Source organism: Seriola lalandi, unplaced genomic scaffold (assembly GCF_002814215.2).
Source record: "Seriola lalandi dorsalis isolate HSWRI2012SDOR001 ecotype SW California unplaced genomic scaffold, Sedor1 jcf7180002054938, whole genome shotgun sequence".
Lineage (NCBI taxonomy): Eukaryota > Metazoa > Chordata > Actinopteri > Carangiformes > Carangidae > Seriola > Seriola lalandi.
The window spans coordinates 558,037-584,758 of record NW_019525490.1 but is presented as its reverse complement, the minus strand read 5'-3'; the positions used below and the strand labels follow the sequence as shown (position 1 = coordinate 584,758).

The 26,722-nt window shown below is 41.0% G+C and overlaps 1 protein-coding gene across 2 annotated transcripts in view; it reads right to left on the bottom strand.

The window, feature by feature from the left end:
• LOC111644608 (transducin-like enhancer protein 4) overlaps positions 1-26,722 on the bottom strand; it is a 40,091-nt gene that overhangs the window by 8,206 nt on the left and 5,163 nt on the right. The window contains exons 5-16 of one of the 2 annotated variants that reach the window (XM_023393524.2): positions 17,950-18,012; positions 14,293-14,367; positions 12,787-12,988; positions 9,781-9,797; positions 3,519-3,641; positions 2,601-2,654; positions 2,348-2,500; positions 1,842-1,974; positions 1,265-1,452; positions 833-909; positions 454-703; positions 31-278 (exon numbers count right to left, since the gene is read on the bottom strand). In XM_023393524.2, the coding sequence (XP_023249292.1) occupies positions 31-278; positions 454-703; positions 833-909; positions 1,265-1,452; positions 1,842-1,974; positions 2,348-2,500; positions 2,601-2,654; positions 3,519-3,641; positions 9,781-9,797; positions 12,787-12,988; positions 14,293-14,367; positions 17,950-18,012 (1,583 nt within the window). The remainder of the gene's footprint in view (positions 1-30; positions 279-453; positions 704-832; positions 910-1,264; positions 1,453-1,841; positions 1,975-2,347; positions 2,501-2,600; positions 2,655-3,518; positions 3,642-9,780; positions 9,798-12,786; positions 12,989-14,292; positions 14,368-17,949; positions 18,013-26,722) is intronic. The other variant, XM_023393525.2, reaches the window with a different exon arrangement.

Below are 26,722 nucleotides of genomic sequence, written 5' to 3'. Positions count from 1 at the left end.
CTCTCGCCCACCACACCTCCAGCTCCATACCTAACCAGAGTCTGGTTGTGAAGATCCCAGACAGCGATGTTTCCGTCGGAGCAGCAGGAAAAGCAGACCTTTGAGTCGGGGCTGATGGCCAGAGCGTAACACGCGGGTGCTGACGAAGTTAGTTCGGCTTTTATCCGTGGAGTCGGTGTGGCCAGATCCCAGATTGACAAAGTACTCGCCTCGCCCCCGACAATCAGAGTCCGTCCGTCAGGAAGCAGTCGACAGGAGCGGATGTAGTTGTCTCTGTTCTGATGTGACAGACACACACAAGTACTTCTTACTGTCATTAAAAACAACAAATGCATAAACCAGCTGCAGTAAGCATCCACTACAGGTAAAACACTGAAAAATGTGCTGTATTTTAACCATATGTGATGTAACATTGCAGTGTCATGTGTGTAAGGGTCGTTGTAGTGCACTCACAAGGCAGTCCAGCTGGGATACAGGGGTCTTGTTGCCCGGGTGACTGATGTCCCACACCTTGACGCAACCCTTGCCGCCGGTGTAGACATGACGCGTCGGGTTACTGATGGTGACAGCACACACCACCTCCCCGTGGCTAAGAGTATTGATCTGTCGTGCGTGGCGCGGGATGCCAGGGCCGATCAGCGCATCCGGAGGAAAAGGCACAGGCTGCATTTGTCCATCAGCACTCACATGAAAGGAGTAGGCTCTGAAGGAGAGAAAAGGAACAACAGGATGGTGAGTAAAGAGAGAGGCGGAGATGTGGGGAAAGGTAAAAGCCAACAAGGTGGAATAAATGTGCAATTGTGACATTTGAGAATGAGGACGGGACACGTACGGTTTTCCACCAGGAATGCCCGACAGGTTGGGCGGAAGGCCAGGGACACGTATGTGGTGGTGGGGATCAAATCCCACCTTCAGAACACAAGAGGGGGACAAAGTTTAAAAGCAATTCAGCAATAAAGTGGAGCTGGAACTGAAATGATATAATAAAAGGAACGAGCAGGGTGTGTTTTCTGTCACACCAAAGTAAATCTGGTTGTTGGCTCCAATTTTAAGTTGGAATTGTAAGTTGAAAGTTTAAATAAGACACGATGTAATACTGATGTTTGCAGTTTCTAAACTACAAAGCCACCAGACATCATTTTATTCTAATTTTGCCTCGTATAAGTTGTTACTGACAGTTTTTTTAACCAGTTCTTGAAGTTAATTTCGGACACTGAGTGAGCATGTAGGTGTTAATGTTTACATATATAGAAAGAATGTGTACCACTTGTGTTCGTCCGTAAGCTGCCACTGCAGCAGCAGCCACCGCGCTCATCTGCGGGGAGATGTTGTGCAGGCCGGTGTAGGCTGCACCCGCTCCACTCAGCTCTCCGTTCATACCCGGGTGAGGAACCATGCCGAACGGCCCGGGGTACGAGCAGGGCACTGCCAGTGGCGTACGAAGCCCAGGTGCTACAAGACAAAACACTGTCTTGATACAAGTTGTGACATTTGCATCTGAGGAGAGAGTGCTCGCTTTATCTCTGCGTGGTGTTGCTTTTAAGGGCTAATTCAGGGTTTTCCGCTCCCACTATTGTTCTTTGTACACTCATGTAAGTGTAACAAGTCGCAGGCCTATTTCTGATTTGACAAAGACAGCAAGACAAACTTAATCTCTTACACTGTCTACATTAGGATACATTAACCTGTGTGTACAGGAGATTATATTCTTATAATATAATTACATCTATGAACATCACAAGGCATTAACTCAGAGATCCCATTAATTCAGGCCATATTCATACAGACACATCTTTACTCTATAAAGCTCCACAAAGCAGTGAATGAGATGGAGCGCTCACCCAGTGTCTCCACACCTGTCGGTTTACCAGGTGCAGACCTCAGGCCCGGGGTGGAGGTGCTGCTGGGTGTTGGGGCATCAGAGCGGGATGTGGGGGTGCTGGACTTGGACACAGGTGTTGTGGACTTCTCATTCTATGACACAAAAAAGCAAAGTAATGTTAGTCACAAAATTTGAAGCACTAGTCTGGACACAGACTTCAGATGCAGCAGATCTATAAGGTTGTTACTCGAAAAAATACAAAATTTCTGCGCCTGATACAATATAATCCAGGATTTTTCACCTAGATTTTCATTTTTACTTTCATTTTACTTATAATTTATCTTCTTCTGACCAACAAGAAATTTTCTGTCTTAAACACCGAACCTTCACTCTGTTCTATACCTTACTTCTAGTGATTTCTTATATTTTTTTTTTTACATTTTTCTGAATGTCTAAAAATAGAAAACTACCCCGAGAATTGATGAAAAAGAAGATCAAAAGGCTATAATTACCCAAATGACTCACCAAATTAATCTCTTTGGACTTGGATGAAGGTGTGCTGCTGGAGGAGGCGATGGAGGAAGGGCTCAGGGGAGCATCCTTCTTCAACAGGCGACTTTTGTCCAATCCGTTCTCCCGAGGAGAGTGGGCAGGACTTCCTCGTGGAGACACTGGATCCTGAGGTGGGTGAGCGAAGATGAGAGAGTAAGATGGAGTTGTTTTTTTTTTTTGTTTTTTTTGGATCAGGTAACAAAGAAGCTGCCATACTGTTCTGTACCTCGTTGGAGACATCCACTACCAAGTTGTCATCGCTTTTCTCTCCATCGCTTTCCTGGCATGGACACACAGAAGAGGCACACTTGACTTTTACTGCATTTTACGGTGATGAAAACATACGGGAATGCTAAATAGACAAGTCTAAATTTTACGCCTCTAAATGAAAATTATATTCCAGTGTATACAGAAATGGCAGAGCTTGTATATTGTTTTATTTTGGATAAAATGGAAAGTGTTCAGGTCTTGAAAACTTGTATGTCCACCTGCTGAGGTCTGACAAGAAAAAAAAAACTCATCAGCCAACATTAATTATCTATAAAACCATAGACAATCAGTGCATTACCCCAACACAACACCCCATTAATTTGATATCAAATGAAATTATGCATGTGGTAATGAAATAGGGTTATCATAAAATCAAGGATTTAATTAAGGTTATAAAAGCGTGTGATAAACTATTTCTAATACCTCCTCAGTCAATTTCCATGTGGTATTTTAAAATTTTGTTACAATATTAGATAAAATGGTCAAAAACGGCTCCATTGTGGAGCATCCAGATGGCACATTTGGCTGAAGTTCAAGCCGTAAACTGCAGCGCACTGGGTTAAAATTGATGCCTCTTATTGACAACTGGCCAAAAACATCAAAGAGTGTGGGACTGAATGTGGCTTCAATAATTTCATAAACACGCACTGTCTGTCAGGATGCTTTTGTTTTGTAGTGGGTTTTATATTAAAAAGTGTAGTTAGTATAGTTTCAGCAGTACAGGGCCGATGTGATCACACAAGAGCCAAATTACAAAATTCTCCCTTTCCCCAATGTTCCTTTCAAAAAATAAAAAATAATTTAAAGAAAGACAATGCTTAAAAAAATAGAGCTGTTCAACTCAGCAAAGGCTAACTGCTACATCTTCACTCACGTAGCGTGTCGAGGCCAACTCCTTATCGTCCGTCTTCTGTTTCTTGCTGTCGGAGGAGTAATCGCTTGAACTCCGGTGCTTCTCTCCAGCCCGGAAACTGGCCGAAGGAGAAACAGATGAGCTCTGGAAGTAACAAGAAAAGTATACTTTACAAAAGATGAAGAAAACATATATACATCAACTGTGAACTGGACAAAACTCATCATATAACAGTGGGGAAAACAAGACCAGACACCTGTCTAAAAATTGTCTCATAGGTGAGAAGATTGTTGTTTACTCCAAAGATGTACAGTATGTGACATGTGCATTAAAATATGGTACATCTCTACAGTATGTCTTAGAAGCAATTTGGGAACTACTTTCTACCAAAGACATAGATCCAATGAAAACAGTTGACAACATGTTCTGTGGATTATCAAAAGTGATGGGCACACTGTGAACTGACCCTTTAATACCAAATGGGCCAATAGTATATGTGGGTGTACTTAATAGTTTACAGGTTAAAATTATACAATGAGGAACTCTACAGAAAGACATGACTGAACAAATTAAAAGGTAAGGTTAACGACCTCTAACTGAGAACAGACAAAGTCCAAGATCAGAAAACAAAGTCCAACTAAGACCACATGGTCAAGACAGGAAGACAGGACTCACAAGGCAAAACTAGCTGTTAAAGACTTCTGTAGATTGAGGAAAATTACTCATCATTACTCAACATTACTTATCCTCCGAACAGGGTGAAAAACAAAATGTGAGCTATAACTTGTATTCTATGAATTTTGTGAACGTGTCAAGACTTTTCCAGTACTGCTAAGTGAGGGCAAATGTGGGACTAAGCGTGCAGCCAGTCAGCAGCGCAAACAGGAAGATAAAGATGAAGAACACAGACGCAAAATGACTGTGATCCACTCCACGGCTGGATATCACTTTAAAAACTCCTCTGCCTGTCAAAACCATTTCATTTTTACTGCATCACACAATACCAAAGCAGTGCTGCATCCTTGACGATTTGACTACACCATCATGGCTTGAACTCGCTGGCATTATTTTGAAACTGGGGGGAGCGGGAGTTGGTCCATTGATGTCTCTCTTTTCTTAATCAAATATGGCATCCTTTAAATACCATTACTGAGGGATTAATCCTCTTTGAGAAGCAAAGATCAAAATAAGGTCAACTAAACATTTCCCCTCTTGCTCCACCTGTCCCTGCTGATCTCTCTCTCTCATTGGGAGGCGCTCCTTACCCGGCAGACGACGGACAGAGAGAAGAAAAATAAAGCAGGACCTTTAACTCGACCTTTCCACTAACTCACGCTTGTAACCTTTCCACTGCCCTTTGCCGTGCTGCAAGTGTTGATGACAAAGATTCTGTGGGGGAGGAGTGACGTTCGGGGGGGGTGTGACTTTGTGTGTGTGTGTGTGTGTGAGTTTGTGTGCGTGTGTGTGGTCGGGGAGGACTTGTACCTGTTTACATTTTAGTACTCCGTATGTGCAAACAATATTGAGATGTCAGTGTGTATACAGGTGCAAGTCTCTTCTTGAGTGAGACAGAGCAGGCTGAGGCCCTCTCTCTCTCTCTCTCTCTCTCTGTATCTCTCTCTCTCTCTCTCTTTGCAGACTGATTAGATTAATTAGCCTGCAAATTAGCCCTTTCAAAAACATCAAGGCAAATTAATTTTTGCTGCAGAGACAAATGAAGGCTCCGCCGGCAGCACAAGCATTTAGAGTGTGAAGAACCGTGCGGTGTTGCCGGGTGAAAGTATTAATTTACAAGCACATCGTAATTATATTTGCCTCCCATTTCGAATTAATTCTGCAAGTCCTGATAATGATACCTGTAACCTCCACTGCTGTACTTTTTATTCAGTTTTACAAACAATGTGACTCCCTTGCGTCTCTCTAATAATCAGACTTGTGGAGGAAGATGATGAGGAACTTCTCTTATAAAGAGAAGACGGGATGTACATTCAATAAGGTACTTAACCTGCAGCCATCACAGATATTTTCCACATTATCATCATCAACATGATATATATTTACTGTAAGGTTTAGTGCTTTTTCTAAGCCCCCTTTTCTTTTCTTTTTTTTTTTACAGATTTGCTTACCCGTGAAAGTTTTGATGAAACCAATACTCTTTTTCAGGATCACTCTTATTACACTCACACCTTCACTTCTGGAAGCTTCCCAGTACAACCACAGTCTGATCTGATCTGATCTGTTTAAAGGAGCTATTTGTAAGTTTTGCTATTGCTACATGACCAATGTTAGCATTACCAGCTGTTTATCTGCAAGTCTTGGCAAGAGCTTAAGCTATTGTTACATACACAAAACAAGAGTTAAAAGGTAATAATACATCCTATGAGCATTGCTACTTCTTCAGGGCAGACTGGAGGCTACAGTGACTCGGTATCGGAAAGCGACGGTGGTTAGCGTGCTAACTTTAGTTGAAGAAAAGAGGTGAGACAAAGAGGTAAAGAGGTAAACATTGCCGTTGCTTTCCACCACTGGAAACAGCTCATAGAGAGTAAAGGAAAGATGTTCCTTCTAGACTGGTAGGTAAACAGCTGTTAACACTACAACATTGGCAATTGCAAAACCTACAAGTAGCTCCATTAAGCACCTCAGTGGCAAAAAAAAGCTGCAAATTTAATGGCAAAATGTGACGCTGCAGGAAATCATTTGTGTCGCCTAAAACCATTACAAATCCCTGTAAAGTAAAATAAAATAAGATTAGTTTAGTCACAGATCTTGGTTTGTTGTTTTCTTCCTACGCAGACGTTGTCACTCTGTCACTCCTTTGTGCCTGTCATAATTACTATGGCCACTAGTGGGCTTTGTCACTCAAAAACAGTGCTGTAATAGGGGCACCTGCTGAAACAATGCATATAAAGGACAGTCTACTCAAATGCCTATAATACTGTATCAACATACTTGGTGAAAGCATATAATATCATGTACTATGAACGAAAGCTTCAAAACAGCTATTAAAAAGGACCTTGAGGTGAGATTGTATTCTCCACTACTGTATCCAAGGAGAGGTATTAACCTCAGCTTTTGGACGAGAGGTGCTTAGAATTCTCAGAGAAAGATGGAAATGTGAACATTTACATTTTGTGTCATCTAAGCAAGACAAAAAAAAATTATATAAGTCCAGAACGGCTCCTAAATGGACCTTGTATTGAGATTGCTTTTCATAATTTGTATGCATTCACAGCAAATTCAGCCGTTTATATATTGAACTGATTAATCTTTACTTTGATTCTCTTCTTTCTTCTCCCTGTCTTCTCTTTCCTTCCCTTATTTACCAAGACATCACCAGTTTGCTCCTCGCCTATGTGGACTTTAAAAAAAATGTTTTACTCCTGTTGTTTCTCACCTTTTTAAACTCACTAACCCACAAGAATAATGGCTCTGTTAACACCAAATACCCTGGCTTCAAGTCAGTTGATCTAATCCATCACCTCCTATCCCTATGTTCAACTCAGTTTGTTTCTTATTGTGCAGACAACACAGCATGGAAGGCCAGACTGCACACTGTATACAGGGTTTTTAAAAATGAACATCCTGCCAGTGACAATGAGAAGCAGAATGCAACTGTAACTCTTGTTTACTGGTAAAAAAAAAAAAAAACCAAGACAAAAAGTACAAAAAATAAATCTCAGGGCCACTGCAGTGATCACACTAGCTGCAGTGTGTTTACTTCGACAGGTGATTCATTGTAAAGGTCAGTCTAAATTTGAAAGCTTCCTCATTAGGAATTCATTTCTCCCCTTTTTCTAAACATACAGAACATAATCAAAGATGGAGGCTTTGTAAAAAAGGTGATTTGGCTTGAGTTATTATTTTTTTAAGTCATTTAAAAAGAGAAGAATCTATTGCTTATTTGCCGGCGCTTGAGTCGACACATTTCCTTTCAGATGAAGGAAATTTATCACAATAAAAATACACAAAAACAAAACAAAAAAACAGAAATATAGATTGGTGGCATTGATACAGTAACTGAACCAAAAATTAGCTTCGTTTGAGTCCCACCACCAACAACAACAACAACAACAACAACAACAACAACAACAACAACAGGCCTGAGGAGCTGCAGCAGTTGAACACATTATGACCACATAAGTGACTGCTTGTACTGGAAACAATAAGTATGCAGACTCACATGTACGTCTACACCCGCATACCTTTGTCAGTGTGTGAGGTGCTAACGCCAAGGACATTAAGGCACAGATGTTCTTGCAATTCACACGCACTGTACCCTGTGGACTGTTGCCAAGGCAACTGTAGACCACTGACAAGGGGCTTATTGGTTTCATGAAGTGACTGTTGGCCGCCATGTCAAAGAGCAGCTCTGTGCGCGCGTGTGTATATGTGTGCGTGTGTTCTCACAGGGTGCTAATGAAGGGCATTCATCATTCTGGTCTCTTTATCTTTACCACTGATTTCTGACAGGCTCACACACAAACGTATGCAACACACACACTCACACGCGCACACGCGCACGCACACTGCTAATCGCTCCCATCATGGTGCCTACAGCTCTGTGTGTAGGCACCGTGTGTGTGTGTGTGTGTGTGTGTGTGGAGGAGGATATACTACATGGGGAGCAGGAGATAACATATTAAAACATTCCTCCTGTCTCCACCTACTCCAAAACACCAGAGAACACATCTAACCCGTTAAACTCATGCATGTGTGACTGTGTGTGTGTATGTGTGTGAGCTCGAGCTGCTGGAATAAAGAAATGCTAATCTGCTCATTGAGTATTCAACAAACCAAATGTTTGCCTTGGGAAAAAGAGCTCCGCTTAAGGGACTAATTACTACAAGCGCTGGTTGTTCCGTTGATCTGTTGCACTGCCTCTTTCTACTCCCTCCTTCCTTCACTAACCAGACTTGTGCTTTTCTTTTTTTTTTGTGCCCATCTTGGGGTTTCTCTCTCTTCCTCTTTGGCACTGTTTTCACATATCAGATATTTTAAATACATGATTTTTCTGCACAGCACAAGTGTAGAATACATAATGGATTAGAAGTGGATTAAAGGAAGACACTAAAATTCTTATAGAGATGTATAATAGATGCTTGGCTTATCATTACTTAATAATATCAGTGTGATGAGCTGCAGTCAAGATTTGTTAAAATATACATAACATTTTAGAATGGCTAATCTGTGTTAACACATGAAGACGTGGAATCATTTTTTTAACATCAAATATTTAATGTATAAATGTAATTTAAAATCTAAGAACTGACATTAAAGGTCCCATACTGTAGAAAGTGAGTTTTCCATGTCTTTTGATTATAAAGCAGGTCTAGGTTCTATATCAATACTGCAAAGGTATCGAAGCGCTCAGTCCACTGAGAAATGCAAACAGCCTGTATTAAGAAACTAAGCCTTAAAACGAGCAGTCAGAACTTCTGTAACTTTGTGATGTCACGACAAAGCAGTCAAAACTCTTAGTCATGCCCTTATGCCTCGCCCACCTGGACCCACCGTCCAAGCTTGCAGGATTTTGTTTCTCCGAGTGTTTACCTGAAATCTGCTATATTTTTATTCAATCACTAAGAAAACAGTCAGGCGATCAGGAGAGAGACTCAGAGACTCTCTTCTGATTGGCTCACTGACCTGTTGTTACTAGAGGTCCAGAGAGAAGCCTGAGAGAGGAGATGTAAAACTGCAATGAGATGGTTTTTGGTTCTTAAAACCCAACCACACCTTTACAACCCCTATAAAAATAGTAAATGTTTTCCAAGTGATACCTTTCTGTAATTGTGTGTTGTTGTTTTTTTTTTACACAAACAGAGATTTATAGAGGCACTGCGGGTAGCAACACACAACATGACACACTATGACTTTGTAGGTAAAAACAAAATGCTCCCTCTTAACAAAGACCTGACAACAGAAGATTGAAAGAAATTATTGCCGTACCATATCCCTGTAACACTCTCACAATACAGTATATATCCATCTCAAGTTGCTTTATGTGTTTTATTTTTAATTGTTGACACAGTTTTTAAGAAAGTGTCATATATCACTCTCAATTAATTCAATGTGCAACTAATATTAAATTTCAGGCACTATTAAGAATAAAAATGAATTAAGAAATCTGGTGGGGAATGTTAAAAGGCAGGAGAATCAATTTCTACATGTGTGCAAAATCAAAGGGTGTCATGAAAAGATCCTAAATTGAATGAGCAGAAATGAAGCTATGCTCCAAACATGTCTTTTTGCAAAGGAAAAGAGGAATAAAGGATTGTCTTACCTTGACTGAGTCTCTGTCTGAGGGGGTGATGAGCAAGAGACAAAGCAGAGAATAAAGTACTGATTAAAGCATTTAATGTCTGAAGAACAAGCACAAGAATACATGTTCAAAAAAATAGGCACTAAGTAATTAACAGACAGATTATGAAACAAATGGCATACACACAACAACACAGCTAAATGTGGATTGTTATTACCATTGATTCTTCTGTTTTAATGGGAACGCTCTACATCAAAGTTTTTACAGGTGTTAGTGCCAGCCCCATGCTACATTAGCCGCTACTAGCATAACACCCGAATCTCCAAGTGAACTGCTGTTCTGCATTGCGGGTAATCTAGACACCAGCTTTAGGCAAGGAAGAAGAATATATGGAATAAAAAAAAACCAATTTTAATTCTTTTTCCTCTTTAAACTGCTCAATGTAAATCAAACAATGTTATAGAAGCACAATGCTAAAGGCAGGTAAGACTAATAGGAAATTTTGTATTTTCTCATTTTCATTTGAAAGCTAGCCTACAGCATGTTAACAAGGTAAAATGTAGGGCAACAAAACAGAAATACAGAACTATGTTGGCCACCACATGATACATAGGTTAAGGACTCGTCGCAGCTTCTATTGTAGAAAAAGTCAAAGGGGTTTTTAAGCATTAAGTTTAGTCAATTCTGCTGTGAGGACGTTAGCTAGCGGCGGCTGAAAACGTGCCACAGGTTACAAAATTATGTCCCATTTCTACTGAAGACAATTTTTAACCAGTCATACAACTAAAGTAAGTAATAAATCAAGAACTAAAGGTATGTTTAATGCATTATGTCATATTTGTTACAACACTCAGCTCCCCGCAGACAGAGGATTTTTTCCAATGTGAGTGCTCTGATTATCAGATGAGTGACAAATTAAAGGCAAAACCTGAATAAATGAGTGGAGAAACATAATGAATACAGATGCCTCCACACTGCATGGCACAGATAAGCAATTACCATCCCATCATGCTCTGTGGCAGGTATGAAAATGAAAATCAGTTGATTCTGATTTTGTACTAAGATGGCAGGAGGAAAAGATCTAAGTGACTTTGAAAGAGCGTTGGCAAGAGCTTCAGTCAGATAGACCGCTCAGCTGGCTCGTGTAGGAACAGTGACTAAAGTGACATCTGCATTCATACCTATGGGAAAGACATCAGTACACCGGGTCAAAAATTGTGTTCGACGGCGCACATTTGATGACCGTGAACGGCAACTCTTCTTCAGGCGACTGAGAATGTCAGTGCAGGGCGTGATCAGATTGTGTCCATCCATAATTACACAGAGAGGGATATTATAGTGGGGATGCAGTGCATGAACCTCTCATTACAAAGAAGAACGCACATTTGAGAGTTCAGTGGTGCAGTCCACTTGTCCCCGTTAGACAGAGGAATGACTGCAAATTGTTGTGAGTGATCTCCTTTATCCTATGATGGAACATTTCTGTCCTGATGGGAGTGGACTCTTCCAGGTCCACAGGGCACCACGGGTCACTGAATGGTTTGATGAGTATGAAAATGATGTGAATCATATACTATGGCCTTCACAGTCACCAGAACTCAACCCAAATGAACACCTATGGGAGATTTTGGACTGACATGTTAGACAGCGCTCTCCACCACCATTCTACAAATCACCAAATGAGGGAATATCTTTTGGAAGAATGGTGTTCATCCCTCCAGTCGAGTCCAGAGACTTGTAGAATCAATGCCAAGGCGCACTGAGGCTGTTCTGGCACAAGGCCTTTCTTAGACACTTTAATTTGTCACCCTTCTGTACAAGCTATGTACACATGATCAGCTGTTTGACTGGCTGTCAGCTCATCAATACTGATTATGGGGATACTGTCCAAAAAAGTTGCTGGATTTGTAAATTAAGGAACCTAGACAGTCAAAAAAAAATTTTGGCACCGCTGTTACCAAATTTAGCAACAATATGAATTATATAACTTCTAAGTAAATACATAACTTCTACTTCCCTTCATGTGCACTCATTCTCAGGAGATCGGTTAGAGATAGAATTGCATTATTATTGATAGTGCTCCTAATTAGGGTAAATGTTACCTGACTTAGCAGCTGTTAGCTTTACTGCAGCTACAGAGAAAGGTGAGCTATTCTGCTGCACTGTAAAAACCCTCACAGCCATGCTGCAACAGAGTAATCAAGAGCTGGCACAAACTGCTTTTGTAACACACACACACACACACACACACACACACACACACAAACACTCTCTCTCTCCATGTTCGGTAATTAAATGCTTGAGCTCAAAGTCAGCACAGAGAAGAATTAAAGGCGTTCTGTGTGTACAGGAGAAAAGAGGCATCATGGTGGTTGGGTATCGCTCGCTATTAGGCCAATTAAAATGGCATAATGACAAATTAGTTTTTAATAGCTTTAACTGCTGTTCATTCAGAGTACTAACAACTAAGTATCAGAAAGTACAAGTGGTGATATAATTCAACTGTGACCGAATATTCTAGACGTGTAAAATTGGTTTGGGATCGTTAAGTAATCAAACAAAAAAAGCTTCAGTATTCATTTCTATTAAACATATTTAGCATCTGCTTATGGGTGAATCAAACAGCAGCAATTTGTATTAAATATTGGCATCAAAAGGAGTTGTTATTGTGTCTTAAAAAAAACTCATATAAACCAAATTTTCATGTTATTGTTTTAACCTTTGCCTAGATAAATAATCTGTCAGAAGATGTGCGATGAAAAGAAAAGTTAAAGCAATTTAATGAAGCTGTAATTTAATATGATTCCAGAATATGACATAAATTTCAAAAATGAAAAACATAAAATAAAATGAAGCGTGATGTAAAAATTTTGTTCAAATTGACATATGATCCTCTTATGTGTTTGCATCGTTCCTAGATGTGACTGTAAATCACAGTTTAGATTAATATTTTCATTAAATAAAATGACAGAAACAGGCCTACACAAACATACTGCACAATACATGTAGATGCAGAGCAGGCCTTACCTCTCGGGTGTTCGCTGTTGTTATCGTGGTGTTTCCTCTCGTCTTTGAGCGGCAGCTGGTGACTGAGGGCGGAGGAGAGCGTCAGCAGGCTAGCGGTTCCGGCCCCCGGTGGCAGGGGGGGCTGGAGGCCAGCTGGGTGGGGCGTGAGCGGGACGGGGATGGCGTGACCGTGGGAGAGGTGCTGAGCCTGAAGCTGCTGCTGCTGAAGCAGACACAGAAACACTGATTAATGCTACACAGTGACCTGAAGCCCTCTGCATCACAGACCAGAAAAACAAGTAGCCAGGATGAAGAGGCAGACGCACGGAAAAACTGAGGAGAGAAAGAGACAGAATAAAAGAGAGGAAAGGGAAAAGTAACATTAGCAGCAGCATATGATACTAAAACAGGGTTCCAGATGTTTTGCTCTCTGTTTTCTGCAAATGTGTTGCACATCAGAGGCTGACACCGATATCTTCAAGTCTCCTCAAAAAATTGCAAACGACTCTGTAAACCTGAGTTCTGGACTTTTGAATATGTGAGAGGTGTGATGGAGGAAAGAACAAGTTGAGTAAAAATTAAAAAGTGTCAAACACGTTTTCTCGCTTACTGCTGCTTTAACATGTCAGTGAAGGTCTGAGCAGATGAAAACATTACAAATACATAAATATACCAGCAGTGTGAAAGACAATGTGTGGGAGTATTTCATGATGATTTGTCATTTTGATTAAAGTTTAAAAAAATCTATGAACATCATCAGCCAGTAGTTGTTTTTTTTTTTTTAAATAAACATAAATGACTATTTCTGATAAAGTTCCTCCTAATTTGGTCATTAAAGAACTGTGATCAGATAAGGAGTCAGCAGGACATTTTGCAGTTGAAATATAAACTAGTCAGTGCTCTGTGGTCGACAAACACTCTTTCTAAATGACCTCAAGCCTTTTTCCGTACTGCAGTTTCTTGTTACTTACTGGCTGACACACACAGTGATAATCGATATTTATCTGTGATAAGATAAAACTGGCCGATAATATCCGCCATGCTAATGCAAATGAAAAGATTTAAATGCCCTGCAGAAAGCTATGAACAGGTATTTCTTTGAATTGGAACTACAACCGTTCATTAAAAACATATTCTAATGACATTCTGTCGTGATGAAAAAGTTTTTGAAAACCTGTTTTTCCACATTGTAAATCTTTATAGATATAAGCCGACCTTGTATCCTGCCAATGGCTCATTGAAGAAGTTGAAAAATGTTGAATAATTTATTAATCTTTGATGAATATTAAGGTAGAAATACCTCATTCATCTTTGTTGTTGTAGATGCATTTGATCCATTCCTTTCTCTCTCTTTAAGAGCATGCAATAAACTGTATGTCCTTGAGTATTAGCAGTACACTTTTTTTTTCACATTACCCTCCCTGCACCATTTATCTCTGCTAGGTCTGTCTTACAGCATCTTCAATATCACTGTATATATGTGTGTGTGTGTGTGTGTGTGTGTGTGTGTATGTGCAATACACCCACTCCTATGATGGCGTTGAGTTCAGCCATGGTGACCTGCTTGGCCCTCTCCACCGCCTGCACCACCTGCTGCTGGTGCTGAGAGAGAAACACACAGACAGAAACAATCAGACGGAGCGGGAAACTGAGACAGCAACTGAGACGGAGAAGAGGAAGAGTTGCTGAATTCAGACATGTGGGTTTTGAAAGAGGGGTTATGAAGATCTATGGACAAACAGAAGGAACTGCAACAACATTATTACAAATGTATTCCTCCCATACAATTAAATAAAGATGGTAATGCAGCATATTAAAAAAAAGAAAAGAAGAAAAAAGCCTCCGCACACCTGTGAATCACATACCAGCTCGCATCTGTTTGTGCCATCAGCCTGCCTCTATTCCATCACACACGAGTTACCTGGCAGTTCTCTCCAAACTTTACACAGCCTCACATGCACTTAATCAGTCAGCAGAGCATCGTGTAGCCTGACACACTGTTGTTCATCTCATCAAACCAGCCATAAATGTGCAGGAGCAGAGGGAGCTGCACAATCTTACTGTACTTTGGCCCAGATTTTTTCTTTCCCCGCCAGTTTCCGGACAAAATGGTAAACAGGCTGCACTTATATAGCACTTTTCTAGTCTTACCACGCAAAGCGATTTACACTACAAGCCACATTCATGCCATTAACTCACACATTCAAACAGCACTATTTCTCACACACGGATGATACATCAGGGGCAGTTCGGTATCTTCAGTTCAGTGTCTTGCTCAAGGACGCCTCGACGTGCAGACTGGAGGAGCCGGGGATCAAACCACCGACCTTCCGGTTAAGTGGACGACCCGCTCTACATTCCTGAGCCACAGCTAGACCCCTAAGCATCCACCATGTTATTATTAAAAATCTGAGGCTCTGACCGGATCCAGTTTAAATGCCATCAGACAAGAACCCGAGACACCTCTGAGTCATCTCTGCAGTTTGCTCTTTCTTTGGTAAAAGTAGTGCTCCTCCTCCTCCCCCTCCTCCCCTCCTCCTCCTCCTCCTCCTCACAATTTGATACTCACCAGTGCGATCAGTGAATCTCAGCGGATAGAGAAAATGGCCAGCTAATTAGGGTGTACTAGTTGGTCAAGTGTAACTTGCACAGGCCAGTTAATTCCTTCTTTGGAGAGCAGAAAACCAAACTGGTGGAGGTCCAAGGGAACAGCTCATGTTTACTAATGGCTCTGAGATCTACTGTAGAACAAGTTACCAAACATCCTGATCTTATGGAGCTTATAGAGGAAATCACTGTATACATGTGCCGGAGGTGATGTTTTACTTTTAAGAGGGTGAAACATTTCCCAACCACGATTTTTCTCACAGCTATGACCATAAATTCTGTGCAATCCTGTCGTCCGTTCAGTCTGCTCACACACCTCTAGATGGTGTAGCTGCAAAATAATGTCAACATGGAGTAACAGACGTGTTTGTGGAGAGAAAGAGACAGAGACAGATACCCAGAGAGACAGACAGCTAACAGGGCAAAGTCATCCAGAGGGTACAGAGAGAGAGAGAGAGAAAGAGAGAGAGAGAGGGAGAGAGAGGGAGAGACAGATCCAGACGGTGAGAGAGAGCAGCAAGACTCATCCAGGAGAGCAGAACATCAAAGTAGGCCAGAGATGAAAGAGCTTATCAGGTGTGGAAATGAACCTGACCATTGAGTTCAGCTACACCTCTGCAGACGGAGGCTAACCTGCCGGAACGTGACACACACACACGCACACACACACTAACACACACACACACGAGAGTACTGGCTGTGCTTTTAAAACATTATTACCAGTAATTCTTCGAACTATAGATCTGGGATGGACACTATTTGTTTTATTTCAGTCAATACAGATGCTTTTCATCTCATTACAATTGCCTTTACAGTTTAACTCTTATATCTAACATGATACCTGATGCAGAAACAAACATCTAAAACGCTGTTTTGTTCGTAAAAATCAATTTCTAAGCGTCTACAGGTGCTGAGGGAGGTTCACACAAATTACTACAACTCAAATGCAGAAAACAGAGATTAATTTAGTCATAACCTTGTCAACTATTCTTTTACACAGTTTAGTGCAAAGTACACTTCCACACTGCTGCAAGAGAAAACTAAGCTTCCTGCAATTAATACAGAATATTTTAGAAATTTCCATCTATGCAGATATTATTTTTATCAGTTTACTAATTATCTCGTTACTGTCATATTTAAAACTTAATTATGCTGATACCAACTTTTTACTAAATGATGCTCAATACAGATGCTTGTCTACGAAAACCTTATAATAACTTTCTCTTAAAAAATTTTTTTGTATAAATTCAGTAAAATCATGATTTAAGTCAAAGAATGAGCACAACAAGAGAATCACCCAGGATTCAGTGCAAACTTTAGTTACTTGACAGTTTTTAATACTCTATTATTACTAGTATTTAAAGTGTAAAACCCAATCCCATCAATATATGCACAATTATATGTTGTATGCATAATTCTCTGGTGATATTGGTCCTTAGACAAGGGTAAAATATTTCGGAGCAATTATTTCTGGATACAGTAGGATGACTGACGCGTCATCCCATTGGTGACAACAATGCCTCTGTCAGAAAAATTAACAAACTGTGGGAAGGAACAACATCAGGAAATGACAAAAATAAAAACGAAACAAAGAGCTCTCACAAACACATGCAAACACAGTCGACATGATTTGCTGCACAATAATAATACGATTGTGTTGCGTTTCATATGCGCGCTCGGTAAACGAGGCTGCGCATCAAAACAAAGCAGTAAAAGCTGCTTCCTCCCCCTGCCTCCCCTCTCTGCGGGCCTCAGGGCTGTGTAGCAGCACCACAGTCTAATGCCATTATTCCTAATCCACCCTAAACCCTCCTAATCCATGGCTAATCTGGAGGAGAGCTTTGGAGTCCAAACTCACTCCTTCCTGCTGTTCCCACCCCTCCACACACACACACACGCACACACACACACACACACACACACACACGACACACACACACACACACACACACACACACACGCATGCATACATACTTTCAACTCCTCCAGAGCAAGGATTTATCAGCTAAACACACACACAAACTCAACTAAAGATTTCATAATACACACACTGTATAAAACACACTTCTCACACCCACTACTGTACGTGCACGTGTCTACAGTGTATTTTAACACATTTTAATATGCATTCAGATGGACAAATACACACAAAAACACACATGCAAAATAAACTCATACACAAAAACCACTTCTCTCTCTCTCTCACACACACACACACACACACACACACACACACACACACACACACACACTCAGCCACTGGCTCCTGCATATGTTAGTGGGAGACATTTAATAAGTTCAGAGCATATCTGTCTATCCCGAGCAGGGAGGATTAGCCCAGGATAATCTGTGTGTGTGTGTGTGTGTGTGTGTGTGTGTGTGTGTGTGTGTGTGTGTGTGTGTGTGTGTCCGTATCTGTCTGTTTTGCCTCACAATCCACCACACACTTCTTCTCCTCCTTCTATGGCTTCTATCTATCTCCTTTCTCTTTCTCTTTCTCTCCCTCTCTCTCTCTCTCCCTGTCTCTCTCTCCCACCTCCGTCTTAACTCACAGTGACAGGCATTTTTGAATCTTACCTCTTGAGAGAGGAACGGGATGACTTGGGCGCAGATTGCGTTCAGCCGTTTGACGATCTCCGCCTGCAAGACAGAGAGGTGGGCGCAGAGAACACAATCATCTTCAAATTCAGCAACAGACAAGAAGACAGACGTCCTCTGCACTCAACCTACAGCTGCTCACATCAGCGCAGTTTAATGTGTGTTAAACTAAAGTAATAACCTACATTCATTACACACAAACAGGCAGTAATGTGATGTGTACTCAGCTGTTGAAAGCTTTTTACATTTGCTCTTACGCTCATAATGTCTGGTGGCGGCGCTTTTGGCTCGCGGGAAGTTGTGCATTTTAAATTTCAGGTTGTTCAGTTGAGCATTGTAATTAGCAGGAGAAGAAGCATGAGCAGCAATGACCATGAAAAGAGCAAAAACAGACAGAAACTCCAACTTCATCTGTAGAAAAACGCTGGAGAAAAAAAAAAAAAAAAAGACATCTAAGTACCACCCACACTGTTTGACTGAGAGATGATCTCTGGGAAGGCGCAGCGCAGAGACACCACAGTAATGAGCACCAGTGTCACCAAAACAAACCTCACACAACTTTATCATTGAGCGATTACTGTAAAGCAGTAATCTTTTTCTGAGGAACTCTCTACACTTCAACAAATATGGAAATGTTTACATGTCAATCATGGAGTGATTTGGTACGACTTTCTGCTGGTCTGCTGTGCACAAAGAACTTCACACAGGCTCCAATAAAAACAATAACAAGTTTTTAGTGATTGCGATTTCAGGTTTGAACGTGTCCCTCCGATCCAGTCTTCTTTTTTTTTTTTGTAGCTACACCTCCACAGACAAACACACGTAAACCTTTTGACGTTTCCTGTGACAATAATACACATCCACTTTGCAGCAGAGGAGGCTACAGCCAGCTCCTTTATCGCTGTTACCACCACAATTACTACTGGTCATTGTGTTGTATCCGGAGCTGTAGGAGCCTTCAGGACAGGAATCTGTATCTGAACCATTCGTGAAAATACAAACAGAGCTACTGTATACACACACACACACATACACACACGCAAACACACACACACAAACACACACACACACAAATACATATGGAAGGATGAAGCTTTTTGTGCTCCTATCTACTGCCCATTAGAGAGAAGTATTTCATTTTCAAGTAGCTCTCACTTCGGCTTCACGATCATCATTCCTGATGTTTAGCGTCACGTCTCTGGCCTTGTGAGTTTGTGGTTGACTGCTTGTACCATTGGTGATCTCCGTGTATAAAAACACAATAAGTAGCACAAAAAACAAAAAAGCCAGTTGATTCCAATGTTAATGTTTTCGAAGTCAAGAGTTCATTTTCATCTGACTGTCTCTTGAGACAAGTTTGAACATTTTTCTTCTGTGACCTTTTTTTTGTCTCATAAAAAGCAAAAGTAAAAAAAAAAAAAAAAAAAAAAAAGAGACATCAAGACTCAGTCACTCAGTGACTCACTTTTTCTGTCAAGATGCCAAAGACTCACTGTGCACCCTTCTGTCCAAACCATTCATAGCGGACTAACGGAATAAAAATAATTGTGTCTGTCCCACAAAAGAGAAGCAGAGAACAAAGGGACTTTTTTTAAGTAGAGACAGTCCATAGTGAATAGCTACCGGCAATTCAGTGTAAACAAACTGTGATATTAAAAGAGTTCTCAACTGATTTAGCATCGCACGCTTGCCAGAGAACCTGAGATATCATCTTTTCTTTATTCCACGTATCCGTCTTCCTTATCAAACTGGTGCATACATTACCCACGATGCAACTGACTGCTAGGTGTGTTATACCAGGGGCAGCTAAGGTAGCCACGAGTCACGGGCCTCAAACAGAGACGAGGGGCCACTAAGATATTAGCTGATATCATCTAACTGCAGATATGTAGTTATCGTTAAGTAATTCCATCAGAGAGATCTGTAAAATGTCACGTTCAGCATCTTTGTCATAATTCTTACAAGTCAAGTCAGTCATGTGCCTCCGCCCCATCCAACTAATGCCGGCCCTCGTTCACTGAAAGCTAAGCTGAAAACGCCACCTGACACGTTTTAGTTTGAAAGCTCCGGGGTTGTGTTGCAGTCTGGACGGGTAGAAACGGAGAGGCAGACACCTGTCTCGCCTCCTGATTGGGTATTATCAGTCACAACAACCACACAGTGAATGAAACATGGATAGCAACCAAAGGTTAATACCTCCAGTTTGTTTAATCCCTTAGAACACAATCACATTGCTGAATATGAAGAGTGCATGGCTCAAAAAAAAGAGACCGATAATTGCAATAAGTTTGAAATAATCGTGATTTAAAGTCATATCGGCCAGATCCACGATGCACTGTAATTGGATTTTTTAATCCCTGACATAATGAAATCACGATCAGCCTCAAAAATCCAGTAACAACCAGGGTACATCACTTATCCTTCAGTATCTCTGGAAGGTTATTCCTCCACTGCGTTCCCTGAACATCAATCAGCATCAGTCTAACGGATGATTTGTGAATATAAATCCAGGATTTGGCCCACTTGAGAATTTGGAGGAGCACAGGCAGAGTCCACTTGAGCAGATCGCTGAAGGAAAACATGGGAGACACGTGTGAGATTTTTGTCAACTTAATCAGCTAAATGAAGAGCCCGGTGAAACAAAGAAAACACAATCATGAGAACTGAGATAATTCCTCAAAGACCACTGACACAAACGCAGAGGAAGCTACATCTCTCTACCTTGTCAGGCACTTGTTTCATTTATCCTTGACAGAGGTGAACTTTGCTCTGGTATCAGTGGTAACAGAAGGCCCCAGAGGCCATGAGAGCAAACCCGCTGATATAAACCCTTCAGACACAAGCACAAGCCACACTGCGGCAGGATGGTACACACATAAACACAACCGTGCGCACACAGAGACGAGCAGATACACACCTCCACAGCCTTCTCTGTATTCAGCAGATGTTTTTACTGAACCCAGGGGTTGGCTTTTAAAGATTATACAGCACTCTCTCTCCCTTTCTCTCTCTCCCCACATCAGGTAGGATTTTTTTTTTTTTTTTTTTAACAGGAAATTGCCTGATCCGCCGTCCCAAAGGGAGTGCTAGTAGTGCAACTCAAATCCAAACACAAACACAGACAAAAGACACAGACTCACAAAGAAACACTTACGGGCACAAAGGGATGAACATCACCTTCTTTATTTGTACGACTAACTAAAACTACACAACATAGAGTCTTTTCATTGTGATTGAGTGTGACAAACGTTATTGTATCAATACCTGCAGCATATGAAATCTGTGGGGAAACTACTGCTACTAGTAATCTGTCTGAGATTTTCTTATCGTGTTGTTGTGACACACTCTTGATATTCCGCGTTTTGGCTGAATGACCAAAGGATTTGTGCCGATGCTTTTAAAGTCTAGTACATCTTGTTAATGAAACAACATTTACGAGTGAATTTGTTCACCAGTTTACTTAAGTTCAAATTCAAACTTATCTAGTCGCCCTCAATCCAATTAAGGACAGATTCAAAGGTGAAGGTGAGCTGAAATTGAATCCATGGTGTTTCGTCATCAAGAGTCATTTCATTTCTTTGTGATTCAAACTTCAGTAGTGAGAGCAGCTATTTTATGCTTCATCATTTTGGTTGAAAAAAAAAGGTGTTCTTGCAACATAAAATAAAGCTTCACTTTGTAGCATTTGGGCTCAGAGATAAAGTGGATGCAAATTAAAGATCAACCAACTCACAGCATTGGTGAAGATACACTGGAGTGGGGCTGCAACTAACGATTTATTGTTTGGTCCATGAAGTCTCAGAAAACAGTACAAAAACATATCACAGATTCTCACAGTTACAAATGATCCTATCCTAAATCCCAAAGTGACATTTATTTTTCTTACACCTTGTTTTTTTCCAACGAACAGTATAAATCCCAAATCCTGTCATTGTCACATAGCACAAAGAAAAGAAGCACATCTAAGGCTACGTCCACACTAATACATTTTCATTTAAAAACTGTGTTTTAAAACGAAAACCATCTCCGTCCAGACGACTGTTGATACAGCTCTGTATCATAAATGATCTAGAAAAGGGAGTCATGTTTTCCAAAAACACACTAAGCCTGACAATTAAACAGACGGAAAGCCAAACGAAAGGGCAGAAGTCTCATTCACTCTTCAAACATTTTCAAAAGTTTCCACTGATTCATTCGTTGTTCACGCTGGATTTTTCAAACTGCGATACTATGTCAGAAAATACCCCTAAAACAAATATCTTGGACATCCATCTTTCTGATGATGTGTCCCCTTCTTGATAGTTATAGGAGTTGTGCTGAGCTTTCAAAACAAATCAAAACGACTCCAGAGGGAAAGTCATGGAGCCATTTAGAGTCAGGCAGATGGGGAACTCGAGGGAGGGCTGCAGTTCAGCTTACCTGTGATTAACTCAGAGCTGCAGCAGCACACACAACCTAAAACACTGACATTTTCATTTTATATTTAACGTTTATCCATGGAAGACTTGCTGTGCACACATGCCCTTTTTCAGCTTGGTTCTGCCTCACATTCGTGCACACCGGGGAGCTGCCCGGTACATATTAGCCTCTGAGAAACTCCACTGAAGCAGTTGGTTGGGATTTAAGTGCCTTGCTCAACGGCACCTTAGTGTTATAGGTGTGGATCGGAGAGGAGGCCATGCTCAGCATCTTACAGCCGTGGAATCAGTTGGCGATCCTCCATGAGGTGAACACTAACCCTCGAGAAGTGAATGAGTGAGTTTGCTCTGTTCTGGCATAAAGAAACAGGCGTTGAATGAGACAGTGAAAGGACAACAGACAGTCACAGCAGTTAGAACAGCATCATCTATCGAGTGCCTGAAGTTCAGCTGCCATAGTAACTGCAACAGGAGCACAGGAGGAAGTGAGGTCATAGAGCTGCAAACTGTGTAGCAAGGAGGTTAATGCAGATGGACTGGTCAACTAACTCCACTCGCCTTAACAAAGCTCTGATCTTTCCCTAAACCAAACCAAACTTTAATCACAGCGTTGTCGTATCATTTTTTGGTTTAATTAGGAGGACTTGTTGGTAAAAAAAGTGCCTCTTACAGTGCCACAAATACTAGTCCTTTTGCAAGTTTGAACTCCACAGCTATGATTACTGATTTTGAAGTATTTTGGGGACATTTTACGCCTCTAGTAGAGAGTAGAAAGTAGAGAGTTGGGGAATGATATGCTACAAAGGTCTTTGGTCAGACTGAACTGTGGATGCTGTAGTTCTGGTTTACGGCATAGATAGATATTTAAGTGTATGAATGGCCTCACCACTGATGTAATCTGTCAACATGCAATCAATCAATAGTCAATAATAGCGAAGGAGTCAAGACCAGAGGGGCAGCAAGTGGAAACTATAGAGCTCAAAGGTGTGGAGCTACTTTTGGTCAGTACATATACACAGAGACACACGTCCACAGTCAAATTACTGTATGCTGTAGTTTTTTATGCTGATTCTGTTGCATCATGTTTTTGTTTGGATGTTTTAACCTCAATATAAAAGCCTAACTATATGATTCAGCTATAAACACCACAGCTGTTGCTCTACTCATCCATATGTAACTATGTTTATCTGTATGGTCACTGTTCAAGAAACAAATAAATGTCTACAAATAATGTATACTTTACCATCTTTAAACTGTACGGTCTTAAACCTCTGGCTGTATTTTCAAATCAATGATATCATTTTGAAAAAAATAATTATAATAACGCAAATGTCACGCTCGCTGTGATGCTTTACACAACTCGAGCAAATATCAGCTAACTGAGTATGCTAATTATTTCTTCCATCACACAGAAATGAATGAAAACTAATGGCTCTCTGCAACACAACTGCATGGTTTTCTTAATGGTTCTTTTTAATGTAATATATAGAGCCAGAACAATTAATCAATTAATCAATTAATTGTTCGACAGAAAATTTATTGGCAACTATTTTGACGATTGATGAATTTTAAGTCATTTCAGTAAAATGCCACGAAATTCACAGGCTCCAGTTTCTCAAATTTGCTGCTTTTCTTAGTCCTCTCTGGTATTAAACTTTTTCCAACATTTTAGGGACCAAACATTTTAAATATTTAACAGATTAATCGATAATGACAACAAACATTTGTTGCAACCATAATGTACTTTGTAAGTTCTGATAAAATGCTTTAAAACTAGTTTTAAAAACTGCGTCTATTTTTGAAAGATTGTCAAACAAACACACGAGTGTAGAACTAAAGACTCTGAAGCTATTAGATCAGTTGTAAGGATCTTCACTAACGACTCTACAACCTCTTTCTGAAGAGCTGACCCTGAGATGTTGGCAGAGAAGTGGAAACAAAAGCGCTGGAGCAAAAAAAAAGAAGAAAAAAAAGGAAATAGATATGCTTTTCCACAAGGCAACACAACCAATTTCAGGTGACATTTTACATCAATGGCAAACAATCGTGACTGTCGGGCAGAGTGCAGGGATGTCAGCCTGTTTGGCAAACACGTCTGTTCACACTGCAGCAGACACCGAAGCGAAAAAGCAGGACTCGGTTTTTTTCCTTCTTCTTTTCCTCGAAAAGTGTCCTGTGGTTTGTACAAACCTGGAGAATTTGTGAATTCTGTGGAAAACAGTGGCCTAAACTTTGACCTGGACCTGTCAGCGTCTTGACAGTGAATAAATAATAAATAATAAAAAAAAAACTGGCCAAAGAGTCTTCTAAGGTTAGGACTCAAACCAGGTCGATTCATGGAGTTTATTGGTAGATTAGAGGACTCTGTGGTCACATAAAGCCCAGTAACCTCTGAGGTAAGATCATGTGTGCTGAATTTATCTTTGACCTTGTATGTGAGTCCCCGGAGAAATGTTCCTCCAGTTAGAAAAGAGAAAAATCAGCGAGCATCAACAGCAGCTTAGAGAGGGAATGTAGAATAACTTCTCATTTTATGGTTCGCCCCATGTGATCAGATCAACAACATGCAATAAAGGGTGTGAAACACCTGACAACACACAGGGAAAAGGCTAACGGAGAATTTACCACTGAATATGGTTTCCTGAGATAACCTTTTTGTAATCTTTTTAGCATGGTGAGCTCGTGCAGCTCAAAAACATGCCAGGCAATAACCACTTAACAACAAGATGTTGCCCAAAAGAATGAAAAAAGGGGTTAGGATACTCCCACTTCAACTTCTAACAACAAAGAAATTAGATCAGGCAGGAGCCCTGGAGTCAGATTGGGTCAGATAGAAGATCAAATGTCCATCTCCCCTGTGGAGCTTTGTAAGCACCACATCAGCACCACTTTTCACCACCAGCTAATACACCTAATGGACCCCGCCATATAAAGGCTGTATTCCCCTGTGATGACATGTTAGTGTGTGTGTGTGTGTGTGTGTGTGTGGGTGTGTGAAAGACACAGCTAGATATGCTGGGAGAGACAGGGAGGGAAAACAAAGGGCACTATACAGACAGGCTACAAACAGCTTGAGCTGCAAAATGAGTGCATAATGTAAAGATTCAGTTTGTGAGTAATGTGATGCAACTCTTCACAGAAGTCATAAACTGGCCCCTGGCACCAACTCAATTAAAGAGAGATTTTTGCGCTCACAGTTTCTGTTAAATAGCTTTTAAACATTATTTACAAACAACAGAAGTATGATATGAGCAGCTGGAAAAGGCAAGCAGCAGGGGCTCCAGCCAAAAACTAGTCTGGCACATTAACACCCTGTAAAACCCCCACTTGTTAAAATATGGATAAACAGATAAAGACACAAAGTTCATTAGTGAGCTTTACAGCTGCTGGTAAGCAGATTTTGTTATTGGAAAGAGCTAGGCTAGCTCTTTCCCCCTGTTTCCAGTCTTCATGCTAAGCTAAGCTAACCAGCAGATATGGACAGACAAATGGTCTCGATCTCTTCATCGTCTCACTCTCAGCAAGAAAGAGAATAAGAAAACTTCTCAAAATGCCCATCAGTCATCTCAGGACCACTCAGATTAATCTTGTGAACTCTTGTTTGGTTCCCGATTCCCAGGTTGGAAAACACTAAAATACACGGCCGTGCGTTTGTAAACCATCGAAAAAATATGAAGAGATAATTACAATTACGTTACCTAAAATCTTATTTACTCTCATTTACAGTTTCCCATGTGCTTTTAATCTTGCTCTAAATGCAACATTACCAAAGGCCACCAAATGAAACAAATGGCTCCTTATCCGCTGCAGTGAAATGAGTTGTCAGAGCTCATTGAAAACACTGCCATTCTTCAGTATAAAAATGTCTTATTACTTCCTTCTTTCACCACGCTCTCCTCCCTCCTCCTTCCCCTTTATCCCCCGCCATCCTTCGCTCGCTTTATTCCTCTCTCAGTCTCTCTAATTTGCAATTGATTAGCTGTCCTCTCGCAGCTCAGTCCCATGCTCTACATCCCTCGTACCCTGCTTCCTCTTTATCCCTCCTCACCCCTCCCCGCTGCCTCCCACCCCCCGCCCGTCCTCTCCTCCGTCTACGAGTCAATTTCTCTTTAACGAGCGTTGGTACATTTCACTCCCCGGGCACCAGAGCCCTTCTGTGTAAATAAAACAGAGAGCCGAGCCAAAAATCAATGGGCCTATTACCCTCAGAAAATGCTAAACAAGCAATATTAGCAATTCGCTTGGTAGTGGAGGCCGACTGCCTTAATGGGACTGTAGCTCGACCCCCCCACCACCCTCCCCCCAAACAACATTGCCGACACCACCATCACCCC